The sequence below is a fragment of the Chrysemys picta genome, chromosome 5 (genome assembly GCF_011386835.1).
Source record: "Chrysemys picta bellii isolate R12L10 chromosome 5, ASM1138683v2, whole genome shotgun sequence".
NCBI classification, from domain to species: Eukaryota; Metazoa; Chordata; order Testudines; family Emydidae; genus Chrysemys; species Chrysemys picta.
The window spans coordinates 33058426-33073688 of NC_088795.1; the positions used below are offsets into that span (position 1 = coordinate 33058426).

The 15263-nt window shown below is 38.2% G+C and overlaps 1 protein-coding gene across 2 annotated transcripts in view; it reads right to left on the bottom strand.

The window, feature by feature from the left end:
- Window positions 1–15263, bottom strand: part of PAPSS1 (3'-phosphoadenosine 5'-phosphosulfate synthase 1) — an 83388-nt gene that overhangs the window by 21360 nt on the left and 46765 nt on the right. For both annotated transcript variants that reach the window (XM_005287901.4, XM_008170132.4), the window contains exons 6-10: window positions 13756–13869; window positions 11768–11879; window positions 7041–7246; window positions 4474–4609; window positions 1157–1425 (exon numbers count right to left, since the gene is read on the bottom strand). In XM_005287901.4, coding sequence (XP_005287958.2) covers window positions 1157–1425; window positions 4474–4609; window positions 7041–7246; window positions 11768–11879; window positions 13756–13869 — 837 coding nt within the window. The remainder of the gene's footprint in view (window positions 1–1156; window positions 1426–4473; window positions 4610–7040; window positions 7247–11767; window positions 11880–13755; window positions 13870–15263) is intronic.

Below are 15263 nucleotides of genomic sequence, written 5' to 3' on the forward strand. Positions count from 1 at the left end.
CTGAACGTTGTGAGTCGTTTCGTTCAAATCCCTCTTACACACTCAAGATATGCACTTGGAAAACATGGAAACAGGGACACTGTATTCATAAGCGACTTAATTTACGGGTGTTTGGTTTCTTAAACCACAACAGAGTACAACAAGCAGCCAAAAGCAAAAATATTGTTAATGCCAAAAAAAGAGATTTTTTTCACTAGTTTTAGTGAAAGGTGGCAACACATCCACCGCAAGCAACAGCTCAAGCTTCCCATGGTGCCTAGCTAACATGCTTTGATCTGGGGCTACCTTTCTCTGTGGGTGAAAAGGCAGTTCAGTCTCCATAACTACCTTGCCTGCCAACAATGAGAGGTAACCGAACATTAAATGCCACTGCTGATTTTTGCTATGTGGACTCCCTGACTATGGTAACTAGACTAAGTCCATCAAAACGCCATCAGATGGTTAATTTCAGTTATTGTGAACCTAGTCAGGATCTGAACTTCCCATGGCCCGAAGAAAAAAAAATCATAATGAGATATAGAACCAATGTCCCCTGAGTCAAATAATCTCCCCCAAATGTCAACATTTAATTCTCTTCACTGCATCCCACAACCTCTAGAGGGTTCAATTTGAATGCAGACCTCTAAATAAAATCTTGCCAAAAGTTATTTCATAATCATTTTTATGTAACACCGTAAAGCAATTCTCCCTAGATTAAGTTTGCCAAAGACACACACCCATCCACCCACCCCACTGTCCCATTTTTAATTGGGACATAAAACTATGATCTCTAAAATCTGTTTTTTGGCAATTATTCAATATGTTAAAAGACTTCATAACTTCATCTAAAAAGAAAAGGTGAAGAGATAATACATCATGTCTTTTTAACTGTAAAAAAGGAAATGGCATCTAAAAATTTGACACTGCTCTGTCTCCCATCTCCCACTTTAAATCCTCTAAAACAAACAGGAATTACTGCATAGAAACATGGATATTTGCCTGGATAGCAAAGGGATTTCTGTGGTGCTGTTTGCTAAGGAAGAGAAGATTATTATTAAAGGCTCAACTGCCAGTTTAAAAAAAAATACAAACCACAGCACAATAATACACAGCGCAATAATACAAAACATTACAGACTAACACTGGAATTGTTTTTATACTCTCACAATTTATCTACCTCCGTTGGTCCAGCATACATCATGGGAGATGGAAATATGGCCACCACTGTTGTTTCTGGATTCAATATTCCTTCCTCCAGTACTGCCGCATGTTGCTTCATACGCCACATCAGAGGAACATCATCATCTTTTGTCCAGCCACCAAGTGGATGCAAGAGCAGAACCGGACGCCGGTAGCCCCGTTCTAGAAGCTGCTTATGGGTATCCTGCATTAACAGAGCATGGCCATTGTGCACTGGGTTGCGCAACTGGAATGCAAAAACAGCATCTATAGAAAGAAAAAAAGGGCCAAAATGGTTAGTTACTTTTTGCGAAGTTCAGACCATGAGCAGTAGGCTGCATGATTCAACAATGTTAAACTGTGATCAGTGCTCTATGTATTTTAATCAGCATTTTGGAACTAGCCAAACAGCACGGAGTCACACCTTACTCACAGGGCAGAGGCAAAAAAATAAGTCCAGGTTTTGGTTATCAAGTTGTGTCAATAATGGATTGCCTATACAGTTACGTTAGTCACTCAGAAATTAGATTACTGCAATGAGCTCTCCACAGAGCTACTCCCCCCTACATATATTCAGAAAAACAGACTAAAAAACAAGTCTGCTTATTGAGTGGGGAATCTCTCCAAGAGCATATTACAGCCGTGATCCATGATCTGCACTGGTTACCAAGAGGTTCTCAAATCATGGTCCACAGAAAGCTGGCTGGTCCCACGGTCCCTTCCACACAGTGGTCTGCGTCTCCTGTCTGGGAGCGTGCTAGCCACTTGCATATACTAGCGTGACCAGGGATAGCTGCTGGTGAACCTGGTGCTCGCCCCAGTGGGTAGGGCTAGGGGCCGTACAGCCATGCCGGAAGAGCTGCCCAGGCTGGGCACTGGCTCCTGCAAGTAGGGGCCTGACCTGCTGCGGCTATTGCTGCTACAGTTCCTGGCACGGTTGCTGGCCATAGCCCTGATGGTCTTGCTTATTTACAGGTAGAGCCTTGCAACTCCACAGATATCCGCGGATATAAATTTTGTATCTCCTCAAGGCTCTACCTATTGGATTCTGGATGAAATTGAAGATATTGGTTTTGTTTTAGGTATACATAATATTCACAGAAGAAAATGTTATGTAATACATGAACCCATGCACCCCTATTATCTAGAATACACAAACTTTTCTCCATACGCAACAGCAATGGCATTTGTTGAATATAAAGCTGCCAGAATGATGCAAATCCAGTAGCTTTCTGCTGAACTCTACCAAACAGGCATCACATTATCAGTGATCCCAGAACATGAAAGTTCTTTGGACAAGGAGGTCTTAATTAACTAGACTACAAAATAACCGGACCATAAACCTGAGGAAGCACACAGTCTTCAGAACATCTGAGATGTCAATAAAATTCTTCTAATATCCCACCTTGCCTCCTGCCCCTTCCCTCCCTTCCTCCTGCCCCCACTGTAAAAGGAATGTAGCCTACCTTTTACAAAGGGATTTGACACAATCTAATACGTCTCTTCCACCTTTAATCATCATAGTAGAGTTTATGCAGTGTAAGCAGCTGACACAGGTAGACTAGAGTTAATATTACCTTAAAGTCATTTCAATAATACAGCAAACCAAAAAACCTGGTGTTTTTCCTTCCACTGAAAATCAATGAGGGACATGAGGATCACGCATGATTGCACAGTAGCACTACCACCTTGTTATAAGGAAATAATGAACAACAGGGTAACAGGTCTTTCAGGTGTCAGACAACTGTCTGTCTGCTCACTAGATAACTAAGAGTTAAAGTAAGGATTCTAGATCTCAAACTCTGTATATATGGGAAATTCAATTTACTTTATTATAAAACAGAAACCCAGGCCTTAGCTGATTTGGGTTCCATCTTTCACCTCTCTCTCCCACACCTTATAGTGCTTTCTTAGCAGCCTGTTTGTTGCTGCTCTGCTAAAAGCGCAAAGAACAAACAACTATACTGCCAAGCCATTACCACTTGGTCTGTTACTTATTTATCTAACACGAACTTCTAAAAACGGAAAACAAATAAACTAACATACGGTGGTTACTTTTCTCTGATGTGAAGCTAGTAATTGGATCCCAAATACTTTCAAAAGAATTCTAATACCTTTTGTTAGGCTAGTTTCCTTGCAAAGCTTGTGTGTTTTGTTCCCAAAGAGCAGCATGGAATAGATTTAATTAAAAAGAGTGTAAAAGGCAATGAAGATAATATGTAAGGAAAAACACTAAACAGGCATTCCAAAGAATTAAACACACAGAACACCAATAATATCTGGCTCGTTTAAAAGGCAGTCATCAAAGGTGACCTGCAAAAAAACTATACTTTTGCTTTTTTGGCTTCTTTATGATGTACAAAAGAGGTCTGAAAGATTTTATTTTCAAGAAAGGGTTATTTCTTTGCCCTTCAAGCCATAAGAAATACCAACTGTCTTCCCTGTTTTTGCAGTAGGACTTCTTTGAGGACTAGGGAACTGAAGCAGGAGCATTCTTGGCATTCAACTGAAAGATCAGGGATGTCAAATCTTTCACAGAAAAAAGCCACGTATCCACTCTCCATCCCATCAAGAGTTTGTCAGGAGTTTGAGTTTCATAGGTATTAACACACCCACACAGTTTTAGACAGCCTGACAAAAAATAGCTTCCTCTCCTCCAACTAGTTCAGATTTCAGTTTTTAGTTAGTCAAGCTAATCCAGTCCTCTAATTGTGTGTGTGTGTGTTTCTAACAAACAAAAGCAGAGAGTTTTGAAAACAGTCAAGCTCTCTTTATACATCTGGAAGGAGAAAAAAGGCACTTTCTTGTTTTTGAAGATTACCTTTTTGGCTCAATATTTCAATGGCTTAGTGAATTCTTTCTGAAGAACTGAATTAAAACAAAAAATCAGACTTGTACTCTTATCCATCTGGGAACATACTGGGGAGAGGTTTAGTGTACATCTACCTTATGATTATTTAAAATCATGCTGCACCACAATCTAGTGTTACCTTCTTTTCTTGAGTTGTGGAATGTAGTTGTGGAGCAGCTGTTTAGTGGTTTCTGAAGGGTACTGGGAAGACAGGACTTCAATGGTCACTGACTTGCTATGATGCCTTAGGCAAGTCACAGCTCACCCAAATTTTTAAAAATATGTCTGTCCATTTTCCATCTAGAAGACAGAATTTCAAGTTTTCCAAGATACAGAAAGCATTTTCAAAGTACGAGTCCCACAAATGATGTTTGTCCCTACTGGGCAAGAAGCCCATTCAGTCTTGCAGCAGTAAACTTCTGGATAATACGGAGAATACTAGGATACAGCTACAAAAGACTCACCAGCATTCATTTCTTTGAACTTCTGCTTTAGTTCAGCAGGAGTGAGACGGTATTGATCAAGACCATCATTCCAATAAATACGGTCAAGGACTTGTAGATCTCCACCAATAAGCCAGTCCCCTTGCTCCATCACCATCTAGGAGAAAGAGCAGAAGACGTTTTGTTAGCATATAAATTAAAACAAAAACACTTCAGTTACAGAATACAGTTGTCAGCTGTCCTGAGCATCCAAAGGATTGCACTTCAATGCAATTGCCAAAATCTGTTTTGAGTTAATTCTATTTTACAGAGACTCTCTGAGTCTAAGTGGTAATTTTTAAAATCACTGAAATGTGATCTGAATCAGTTATAGCGTAGGGCAAAGAAGGTCAGAATAACTAATCCGTGACTGACGCATGTATTTCTCTTCAAAATACTGCACAATGCATTGCTGCATAGAAATGAAAAGTAGCTAACATCTTAACCAGCGTAATTACGCAACATCCACAGCCAAAAGATGTGGATGCCTGGGAAGCTTCCTACTTCAAGTCACATGCCATTTAATTGTTGTTCAAACTTCTCACTCCCAGTATTGGACTGAAGCCTACGAAAACTCTGGTCAACCCAAAATCAATAAGTAACAACAAGCATTTAGTAGCAAATAAGGAAATAAAGTTTTGGTTGACTATTCATCCATTACAATGAATTTGTGAACAGAACTGGAATCTTAGGGAACTTAAAAGTGTTTAGATTTATTTTGCCTTGACTTTTATTGATCTGTGTCATAACAGGTATTTACTTATTTATAACTTTTAAGACGTATTCTATTAGTGTCATCTCATCCTTTATCACCAAATATTAATTTATGGCAAATTTTAAGTAGACAGAGCAAAAGTGTATGTGTGGAAATCAAAGTATGAAATTCATATTCTTGAAAGGCTAGATCTGCCTTTCTGCAAGGACAAATGAGCAACTGAGCCAGTAACTGCCCAGCTGTTGTACAAAAGAGCAATTGCGTGTACAAATTTATCCTTAAATTCCAGCATTATGGAATTTGAAGAATACAAAATTTGTGCCACACCTGCATGCAAATGTTACAATAAGGCAATAATACAGGAAAGGGTTTTTTGTTTTGTTTTTAAACTGCACAAATCAGGATATTGAAGTAACAAAGCTTAGAATATCTACTCCAGCCAAGTTGCACCTGTTGGCAAATCTAACTTATGTCGGGCTTCCAGTTCTCCAAAGGGACCATTCCAATAGCTAGGGATCACTGCAGTTTAAGAATGCCAAAACGATGCTCTTTTCTGCACAAAAGACTGCTGAAATGGAGGCCCAAGGGCAGAAAAAAGGGGGCATGTGGAAAACATAGGAACTACTACACCAGTTCTATGATACCTAGACAGTCCCCTTAACTAAGGGGAATTCTAAGGGGCCAGATCTACTGCTCTGGGCTGACAATGTGGTGCAAAGCTGCTGAGCAGACATGAGAAGAGGGCCCATATTTTCTACACCAATCTTAATCAAGTCATATTGTGATTGGTGGCATACTATAAGGTGGCATTCACCTGTTGTATGCATTCCATTGTCTTGGATTTCTTTAACCGATATAATTGTCAGCTTTCACTGAACTTGCAATCTCACCATCCATCTGTCATATCCACAGGACCTGTCATTGTACAGGACGGAATGCATGATCATTGAAATAATTTTAGCTGTAGCTAAATATGCAATATTCGAGATATAGTCATACTCCCGCAAGAATGTTCAACGGCACTATATTATTAAAAAGGCTAATGTAAAGTAGGGCAGTGTGCAGTTTTCAAATTTGTGTAAGTATTAGTTGTATAGATTTTTTTAAAACATATCAATAACTTTTCCTTTTTTAGGACAAACTCACGGTTAGTCTGAGTATTTAAAAAAATAAGCTGGTTTTGAGTCATTAGCATGCCAACAAGACTATTCAAAAAACATCTCAACTAGGGATAACCCAGGTAATCTTTAGTACAGTATCCACATAGAGTTTACAAACCCTAACACACAGAGTTTACAAACCTTAAGACACAGTCATGAAGACTACTCAATGATCAGAACACACATTGTGGTAGGCAGAGTGCAAGGAAACAGGAAAGATAATTATCGCTATGGGAGGGGAGGCAATGTTTCAATATTTTCAAACCACCCACCACTATACATTCAGGAAGGATAGATACACCCCATATGCACCATGTTCATCTGCTGCTTGAGTAGTTTTGATGACCCATCTGGGCCCACCTTGAACAGAAGGCTGCATTTCCTAAGTGTACCCAAGGAGAAAGTTCTCTTCTCTGATCTATTGCCGATTCTATGGCACATTTCATGCAGATCATCCATTGAGTTAGAATGCCACACTAACAAGTGAAGAGTATGCAACAGAGATCAGCCGCATCGAACAGAAAAAGTTTTACTTTTGTCTAAAAATTAAACAGAAGAGCAAAGAATTTTTGGTCAAGGTAAACAGTTGCTGGTGTCAACTCTACTCCACTTGCAACTATAACGTTACAAAAAGGATAGCTTTAATTAGAGCTAGATAACAGCTTTCAAACAACCTTGATGTAGGGATGTTCCTTGCATATTGTTCCCCACTGTCGGGCGCAGCGTTCCTCTTTCCTGTGTTCATAAAACTCTGGGTTACGAAGAATGGCCACACGACGCCCCTCATACACCAGTGCAAGAGCTGTACATCCATCCAGTCTCTCTTTGTCTTCGTGGCTAGCCGTCAGCACTATAGGCACTGACAGGTTAATAACTCCCCCTGTACGATAAAGAGTACACACTTAACAAATGGTTACCAAATGGCATATGCAAACCCAATCTTCTCTTTCTAACAAGTTATAATACAAGCTACACATTCCATGACCCATAGTTCAAGTAATCACACTTAACTGGTGCTAAAGAATAAAATACTTGAGATTGTGCTCCTCTATGAGATACAAGGTTGCTATACAGTAATCTAGGCACCAAGTCTTAGAGAAAGAACCAGCATGTTTAAAAATTGGTTGTGACACAATCAACATATACATTAATAAAAGTGGTACCAAAACTTTCTAATCTACACAGACAGAACTATCTGTCAAAAGATTGATGCTAGACACAAATACTTGGAGTCTAAAGATATTCCATGTTTTATGGCTTCCAGAATAGCCTTACATACTAGGGTATGTGGTTCCAGAACTGACATTCAGGGAGTAAAAAAGGTGGCTCTTCGCTTCTTGTTCAATGTTACCTTTTAAATCAGAAGATCCTCTAAAAATCATTTGGGCACAAATCTGCATTTTAACCTCTGGTTCCCACTAACATTTTTGTTAGTTGTACGTCAGATGCTTGGGAAAGTTCAATGTGATGGAAGGTGGTCAAAAACGTCAAAACAGCTAGTGTATATTATTCAATTATTCAAAAGTTAAGTTTTTACTACTACAATATTTAGAGAACCAACATATTTTCAGACTGAACTACTTGAACCCATATGTTTCAAAATAGATTAACAACTGAGTTGGTCAGACATTTAGCATATGTTTGTTTAGTTGCAATCTTATCAACTGTCGACTTCCCACAAAACTAGCCCAGAGCCTGACAATTCTAAAGCTACATGTGCTCTTCATTTTTAAAGATTTACTTCATTACTACATGCCGGTTTCTTGACAACAATAAGGGAGTTAGGTTATGAGAGACTAGTGAACTAGTTATTGTAAATTAACTGCAAAAGCTTGAAGTCTTAATGTCATACTTACCATAAGAATGAGAAACTCCAGAGTATTCACCTAGGGCAAAATCCTATCCCCACTGAAGTCAATAGGAGTTTGGCCAATGAATTCAGTGGGTTTAGGCATTCATCTCTGGCCTTATGCTAAACTCACATCTTTGGACAATACATTTTAGAAACCTTTCAAACCTGCCCCTAGAGTCAGGAAGTTAAAAATGATGAAGTTGGCTGGAAAAGATTAAGAGAAAATGCAATATTTTTTTATTCCCAGTCTCTCATATAATCTGAAATGAAAGGTGTGCTGCATACTTGCACTCAGAATTTAGTCTTAGTATTCAGATTCTTTGTTTTCCAAAGCAATCAAAGGATAAAGCAGCACCTATCAAGCACTTAGTTGTACAAGAGAAACATTTATTGTGTCAAACCTTTTATCAGCCAAAGTCTACTTGCCCACCACTAAGGCTTGGTTGCAAAAAAATCAATGTTACATAATTAATATTTCACTTGATAGTCAAAAATTGCTAACCCTGGTTTACTACAATTTTGCAAAATTGCATTAATAAATGCATACAAACACCCTGGAATTTAAGTAGCCTTATGACATAGGTCAGAAAATTAAGGCGGGTTGGTGTCCAACTAGAAACCTCTTTAAAAGGACCTGATTTTTATAAGGTGCTAGACATCCACCCACTGGAAAAAATAAGGCCCCAGACAGACCCTCAAAAATTGAGGCACCCATGATCATAGGTCATTTCTGAAAATTTAAGCTGATTTTTGCACTTTTCCCTATTTTGAAAATGACAATGTAAAAATAATAATCAGCCTGACCAAAAAAAACTTGTAACATAATTAACACAGTTACTTTGATATTAAACTTATCAACATAAAAAGCAACAGAGGGTCCTGTGGCACCTTATCAACCTAAGAGTCTCATATGCAGTTCACTTTGTGCATTGGAAAGCACTTTGAGCAGAATCAGTTTCACTCCACAGTTTCGGCCCTTCACTCAGCAATGGGAGAGAGAATTTTTTTAATTGGAAGCTGTGAATGTAAAACCCACAAATGTCGCAGAGGGGGCTCAGGCATGTGCAGTATATGGGGGGGAAAAATATCTCCCCCACCCCCTTGTTGTTTTTTTTAAAAGAGTCCCTTTAAAGACAGCTGATTTTAGGTTGCAGCAAGTTTATTAAAACCTCAGGTGTGCAAGTATGGAGAATGAGGGAGATATCTGTATTGTGTTGACTACACTATATACCTCAGTTTACCTGCTTGATATTATTCAGTCTGATTACACAGAAATAAATCAAAGGAGCTGTTAGCAATAGCAAACAGAAAGTGAAACAACAATAGAAACACCACCACTGGGCTAAACAACTTCAAGGAAGTTAAGATAGCAGTGGCTAGGCCATTAATTGGAAAGATGTTGTTTCCAGGCACCAGCCAAGTTACAGAGCTGTTTTGCCAAAGCCAGAGCCTAGAGATCAAAATGAGCATCAGTTAAAAAACCCTGCCTAGAGAAGGAGGAGTGGGAAGCAGCAGCAGCTCAGAAGAGATGAAGGGGGAGAGACAGAGAAAAAGAATGCAGTGTGTCTCTCACAGCCTGGAAGTCAGGGTACCTAGGCTGAATGAATCTTCCCAAAACTTTCAAGGAAAGGATAAGGTTTAGGTAAGATTCAGATATGTAGGTGTTTTGTTGTTTTAACTCACGTCTCTGAATGCTATGCATCTTTAGGTGAATAAATAATGCTTCCCAGACAGAAGTTTCATGCAGGTGTTAAACACAACTGGGGCCTGTCATATTAATACTGTTCAGGACCAGTGCAGGCTGCAACCCAGAGATCTAGTGTAGCAGTGATTGAACCATGGAGTTCCACCTAGAGAGGTGAAGGCAACATAGCCTGTTGCCTGAGGTGTGCACTCAAGAGGAACTGTAAGGGGGTCTAAAGCGCAATTTGCTCTAGAACTGTGGCAGCAAGTCTAGGGCTGCAAACTAAGCCATGAAGGAAAAATTTGGGGGCTTTGAAACTGCATTGTGCTGAAGTAAGCTTTATTCGCACAAAGAATGGGGAAAACAGGGGAATGCATTTTGTTATTGGTTACAAAATAATTTTAGCTTGTAATTAACTGGTAATACACAAAGAGAAAAATGTAAGGAACAGAACAGGTGAACAGAAGAAGTGATTTGGGACAAAAGCATGTTTCAAAATGAATACCACCAAACTAACACTACCGACTGGCTGCTATCACCTCCTTAGGCACTACATTTCCTCTCTACCTTCAATCTGAAAATTGAAGTTTCTTTTCTACCTCACTGAAGGACCTGCCCTCAAATGACCATCTGTGAAACGACAGGCCTCTGAAATGCTGAAAAATCTGTGATCAAAGGATAGATTGTAGGTGTACTGACAGGGGTGCAGCTGTTTCTACCCCTCACCCCAACATCTTTCTTCCCACATGTTCCCTACAGTGCTACTCTCTCCATGTGTCTGACCTAAATAAGAATCAAAGGAAGAAATTGAGGCAATATTGAAAACTGTTGCATTTACAGATACAACCAGCCAAAAGAACAGAATTGCAGGACAGCTATGCACAGACAGAGATACATTCTGTTTCAAAAACAGTAACCAGATATTTTTCCAAAGAATCTTAAAATACTCCACCATTTTAAAACTCTTTTCACTAAACTTTTTAGCTGCATTTATAGTACCACTACAAAAGGATGTATATTTTGTTAAACAACAGTATATTCAGTCATGTACAAGATGCAAAAAGAAGCTGAAGTCTCTATACGAATGAGCTTTACAGGGCAGAGACAAAGAAATGGAATAGTATGGAAAGATAGAGAAGTCTCAGAGGGTGATGCAAATCTGAAGAGTATGAAATAATGATGGCATTTTATTATACAGGTTAGCATTTGAGAGATTTGTAAAAAATAAGAGGATTTAAAGAGGTATTTGTATGAAGAGAGACTAGGTATCTGGAATATTAGGATAAGACAGGAGTAAGAAGTGTTGGAGGCAGCATGGCAGACAAAGAATAGCAGCAGGAAATGATGAGACGGGAGTCATTTCTGTAGCAAAGGGGAGCTGTAAGAGGCAAAAGCAAAATCAGACAGGGTTGGAGTCAAGCAGAGCTTCAAAAAGGACCAGAAGGGGCATGAACCTTCTTCTTGGTTTTGTCTGCCATGGCTCCAAGGCTCAGCAGAGAATCATTTTGCACTCCCTTCACTCCAGCACAGCCACAGCACATGTCTTAGACAATCTTCGTCCAGAGTTACATACTAACAGTTATTTATCAGTAATCCTGAATGCTGAAAATTAACAAGACTAGAGAAAGAAAGTTTTTCAAAAGTGAATACGAAACTAATCCAGTCACAAGAAGGCGGGAGCTAAAAGCAAGATATTATTTCATATTAAGTTTAATCATTTGCAAGTTTTGATTCTCTGTCCTCAGGAGAGGACACACACATCTAATGCAGTTCTCTCCCACGACAAATCAACGTATCACAGCATAGCTACAGAGCTGGGTGCTTCGGGTGGTTTTAAAAAGTATTTTTAAATTGAAATGCCTTACCATCTAGAAGACAATCAAAATGAAGGCACTGCAAGTATTCTCTCTCTCTCATAAAGCCATTAAGTGGTGTAGCCCAACCCTCTGCCAGTACTTGCACCCATTGCATATCCACCTGGTAAAGAGACAGAGACAGACACCAGTGAACTCCATGCACTGACCCAAGTAACCTTTGAGAATGTTTTTCAGAATACAGATATATCCTCCATACTAAATCTAATGTGTGTGTAAATCGGCTTTTAATAGAGAGCATTAATCATCAGTAGCATAGAGCTCAAAGTCTCTTCATTCAGAAAAAAATGCCTTTTTCCTCCTCACAATTTATAAATAGGAGCTACTTCTCACATTTCCAGCATATCATTAGCTGAATTTCCAATGCTATGCTAGAAATAAATGAATTGCAATTAGTTTGTATTCTGAAGGCCTTTAGTAGTTCAAATTAGCAGAATTCAGATAGTTCTGCAATGAAAAAGGCCATGTTTTGTACATAGGGCTACTTACATACAAGCAAGAGGACAAGAGAAACACATAAAACAAAAATAATCCTGGGAGTAATTGTTAAAAATCTTTCAATCGATCAGAAGTGGTATTTTTATAGCAAAAAGCAGTTAAGACTTTTTCCCTTGTCAGCCTCATAATAAGAAGACTAACATTTATTTTAGTTTAAAAGACTGATATCAGTTTACAGGGAATTTCCTCCCTTAACACTTAGTAAAGGCCACACAGTGAGATGTATCACGACCGTTTTATTATTTCTGTATGTACATTAATGAGACTGAGTCGAGAGCTCTTCACAAGGGAAAGCTTGCTGAGCTTGTGCAGGTCCGTTGGGCAAGAGCGCATGTAATACAAATACATGACTAATATTTACTACTTTGTTTACCTCATGTTGAGACAATTAAAATGCAGATTTCTCCCACAGCTTGTGCTGAATACTTGGTTGGTATTTAGTAACAAAAAAAGGAAGGGGGAATTATTTTTCTATTTCTTACCAATAGAGAGGATGCAATTTACAATAAGAGACTAAGGAAGCTTGGTACTAGTGACCAATAAGCTACTTTAATTCAGAAAAGCAACAGATAACTTCACAGAAGGCAGCAGAGCAAGGAATCTAGTAAACTGCAGTGAGGGGAAGTGTTAAAATCCACAGGTGTGGAAAAAATGACTGGAAATCTTAAGACATCCTTCCAAGACAGATTGAGACCTTGATCCCACAAAGCACCTAAAGTTAAGCATATGCTTAAGCACTAGTAACCTCATTAAAAAGTTAATAGGAAAACTCATGTGCTTACAGTTAAGTCTGTGTTTAAGTGCTTTGCTGGCTCATGGCCCAATTCCTCTGAAAAAAGAAGAATACAAGGAACAAAAAGCAGCCAGTCTGTGTTTTCAAAAGACTGGCTCAAATCTGAACTGGAAGAGTAGTAAATTAATCAAATAAGAACAGAGTAGGTCAACACATCCAGCAGGGAAGCCAAGGGGAGCGAAAAAGCAGCGTGAGGTCATGATAGCCAAAGGCATAAAAGAAAAATAAGTGACAGGAAAAAATAATCTAACTCAGTTAATAAAAAGAAAAGGATGAAATTACTAAGAGTCACCTTCTATAGCATAAATTTGTTTTTAAGAAAAACAAAAAAGCCTGGACATTTGTAAAATAATTAAGACCTTATACAAAAAGCTATCGATAAAAGGCAGGTAGGAGACTGCTTTGCTTAGGAAACTAGAAAACATATATCATCCAGACCATCCAACTCATATGTCAGAGATGTTAAGGGAATTAACTAAAATTTATTTTAAATGCTAACAATTAGTTTTGAGGTCATGGAGACCCAAGGATACCAAAAGAACAGAAAAGCAAATGTTGTGGCAATTTTTAAAAAGTTACAGTTTGTAACTAGTTTAGGTACTATGCTATACCTCCTGAATGACAGATTAGGCTCTGGCTTCAGCATCAGAAATCAAATCACGGAAACACAATACCATTACTCCTTTACCTTATTTATTTCCAGCGTTAGCAGAGTCTCTGCATCACTTTTGGCCAATTTGAGCTTGTTTTCTGGCACATACAGCTCTTTCACCTCATAAGAGGCATCCACCGGTACAATGTCCTACATAAAAAAAAAAAGAATCATAATTCAATACTCACTCAAAATGCTTTTCAGCTGCTGAACATATGGTCAAGGTAATATTTTATTGTTTCAGAATCTCTCTACTGAGCAGTATACATCTTAAATCATTTTTATTCAGTTGAAAACCAAATGTATTCTAAAATGTTGATATATTGCTAGCCAAGTTGTTGGCTAGAAGTATTAATTTTTCCAGAGGTGAAGTGCCCTGATAAGGAACCTTTTTCTGAACTCTTATAATTAAATAGTATGGTATACACTCTTAACTACAGAGTAACTATTTATCACTGAACTGAATACAATTTGTCATTAGTACTCGATTTGTCATTTACAAAATTAGCTAATGTCAGGGCACATAATATTTTTTTTAACTTTATTTACTTATGCAGAAAGAGAACAGTCGTTTTGGAATTTAAGCAACTAATTGCACAGGAGACTTTAGCAAGGTTAACAAAGCAGGAGCAAAGTATGCTTCTCAAGCAAATTTGATTACCACAAAACACCTGCACAAATTTAAATATTACATGTAAATAGTGAGATAATACAAGTGCACCAATCCAAGCACTAACATGAGTAGTCTTACGCAAGAAGTTTTACTGAGTTCAATGGAAACAAACACTCTATGCATAAAGTTACACATGTACATAAGTGTTTGTAGGATTAGGAATTGAACTGAAGTCTTGACAAGAGAAAACTGCACAGATGAAGAAATTTCAAGCTTCCTCTTCTGTTTCTTGGTATACGGATTGTCATCCTCAGTCTCTCTCTAGCCCTTATCCTCCCAAGTTCAAGACGTATGACATGGCAGTCAGATAGCAACAATAAAAGTACTATGATAGACTTCTGCTATAACCCAAAATCCAAATCTACATCATTTAAAGTCTAAAATAAAAATAAAATGTTTATTCCATGTCTGTCCATTTTAAAAATGTACAATGTGTAACAGATTCCACGAGATGTACAGGACACACACAAGTATCCATTCACCATCTTAGAGAAAAATGATAAATATTTGAAGCAGGGAAAGGAGGAATACCATATAAATTTCACCAGAAAATTAATTCCTCTCCAATGATGGCTAGTTTCAGAATCCAACCAAGTGGTCCAGCCGTATTAGTAACTAAAGTCAGTGAAACATTCGTCACTCAGTCAGCTACTGTAATTTTTAGATTATGATGTCCCTTTTTGCAAAACTTTTAGTTGTGCTTTGTTTTTGATGCAGGAAAAAAACTGGTCCAGACAGCTTTAAAATAAATCATTTGCAAAAGCATAGCATGAATAGAAATCTATTCCTAAATTCTTCCATTTCCTGCAACTAATATACAGATTACAGAAGCACCAATTTGCTGAAAGTTTGTTCTCGGTGTTGCAAAAAG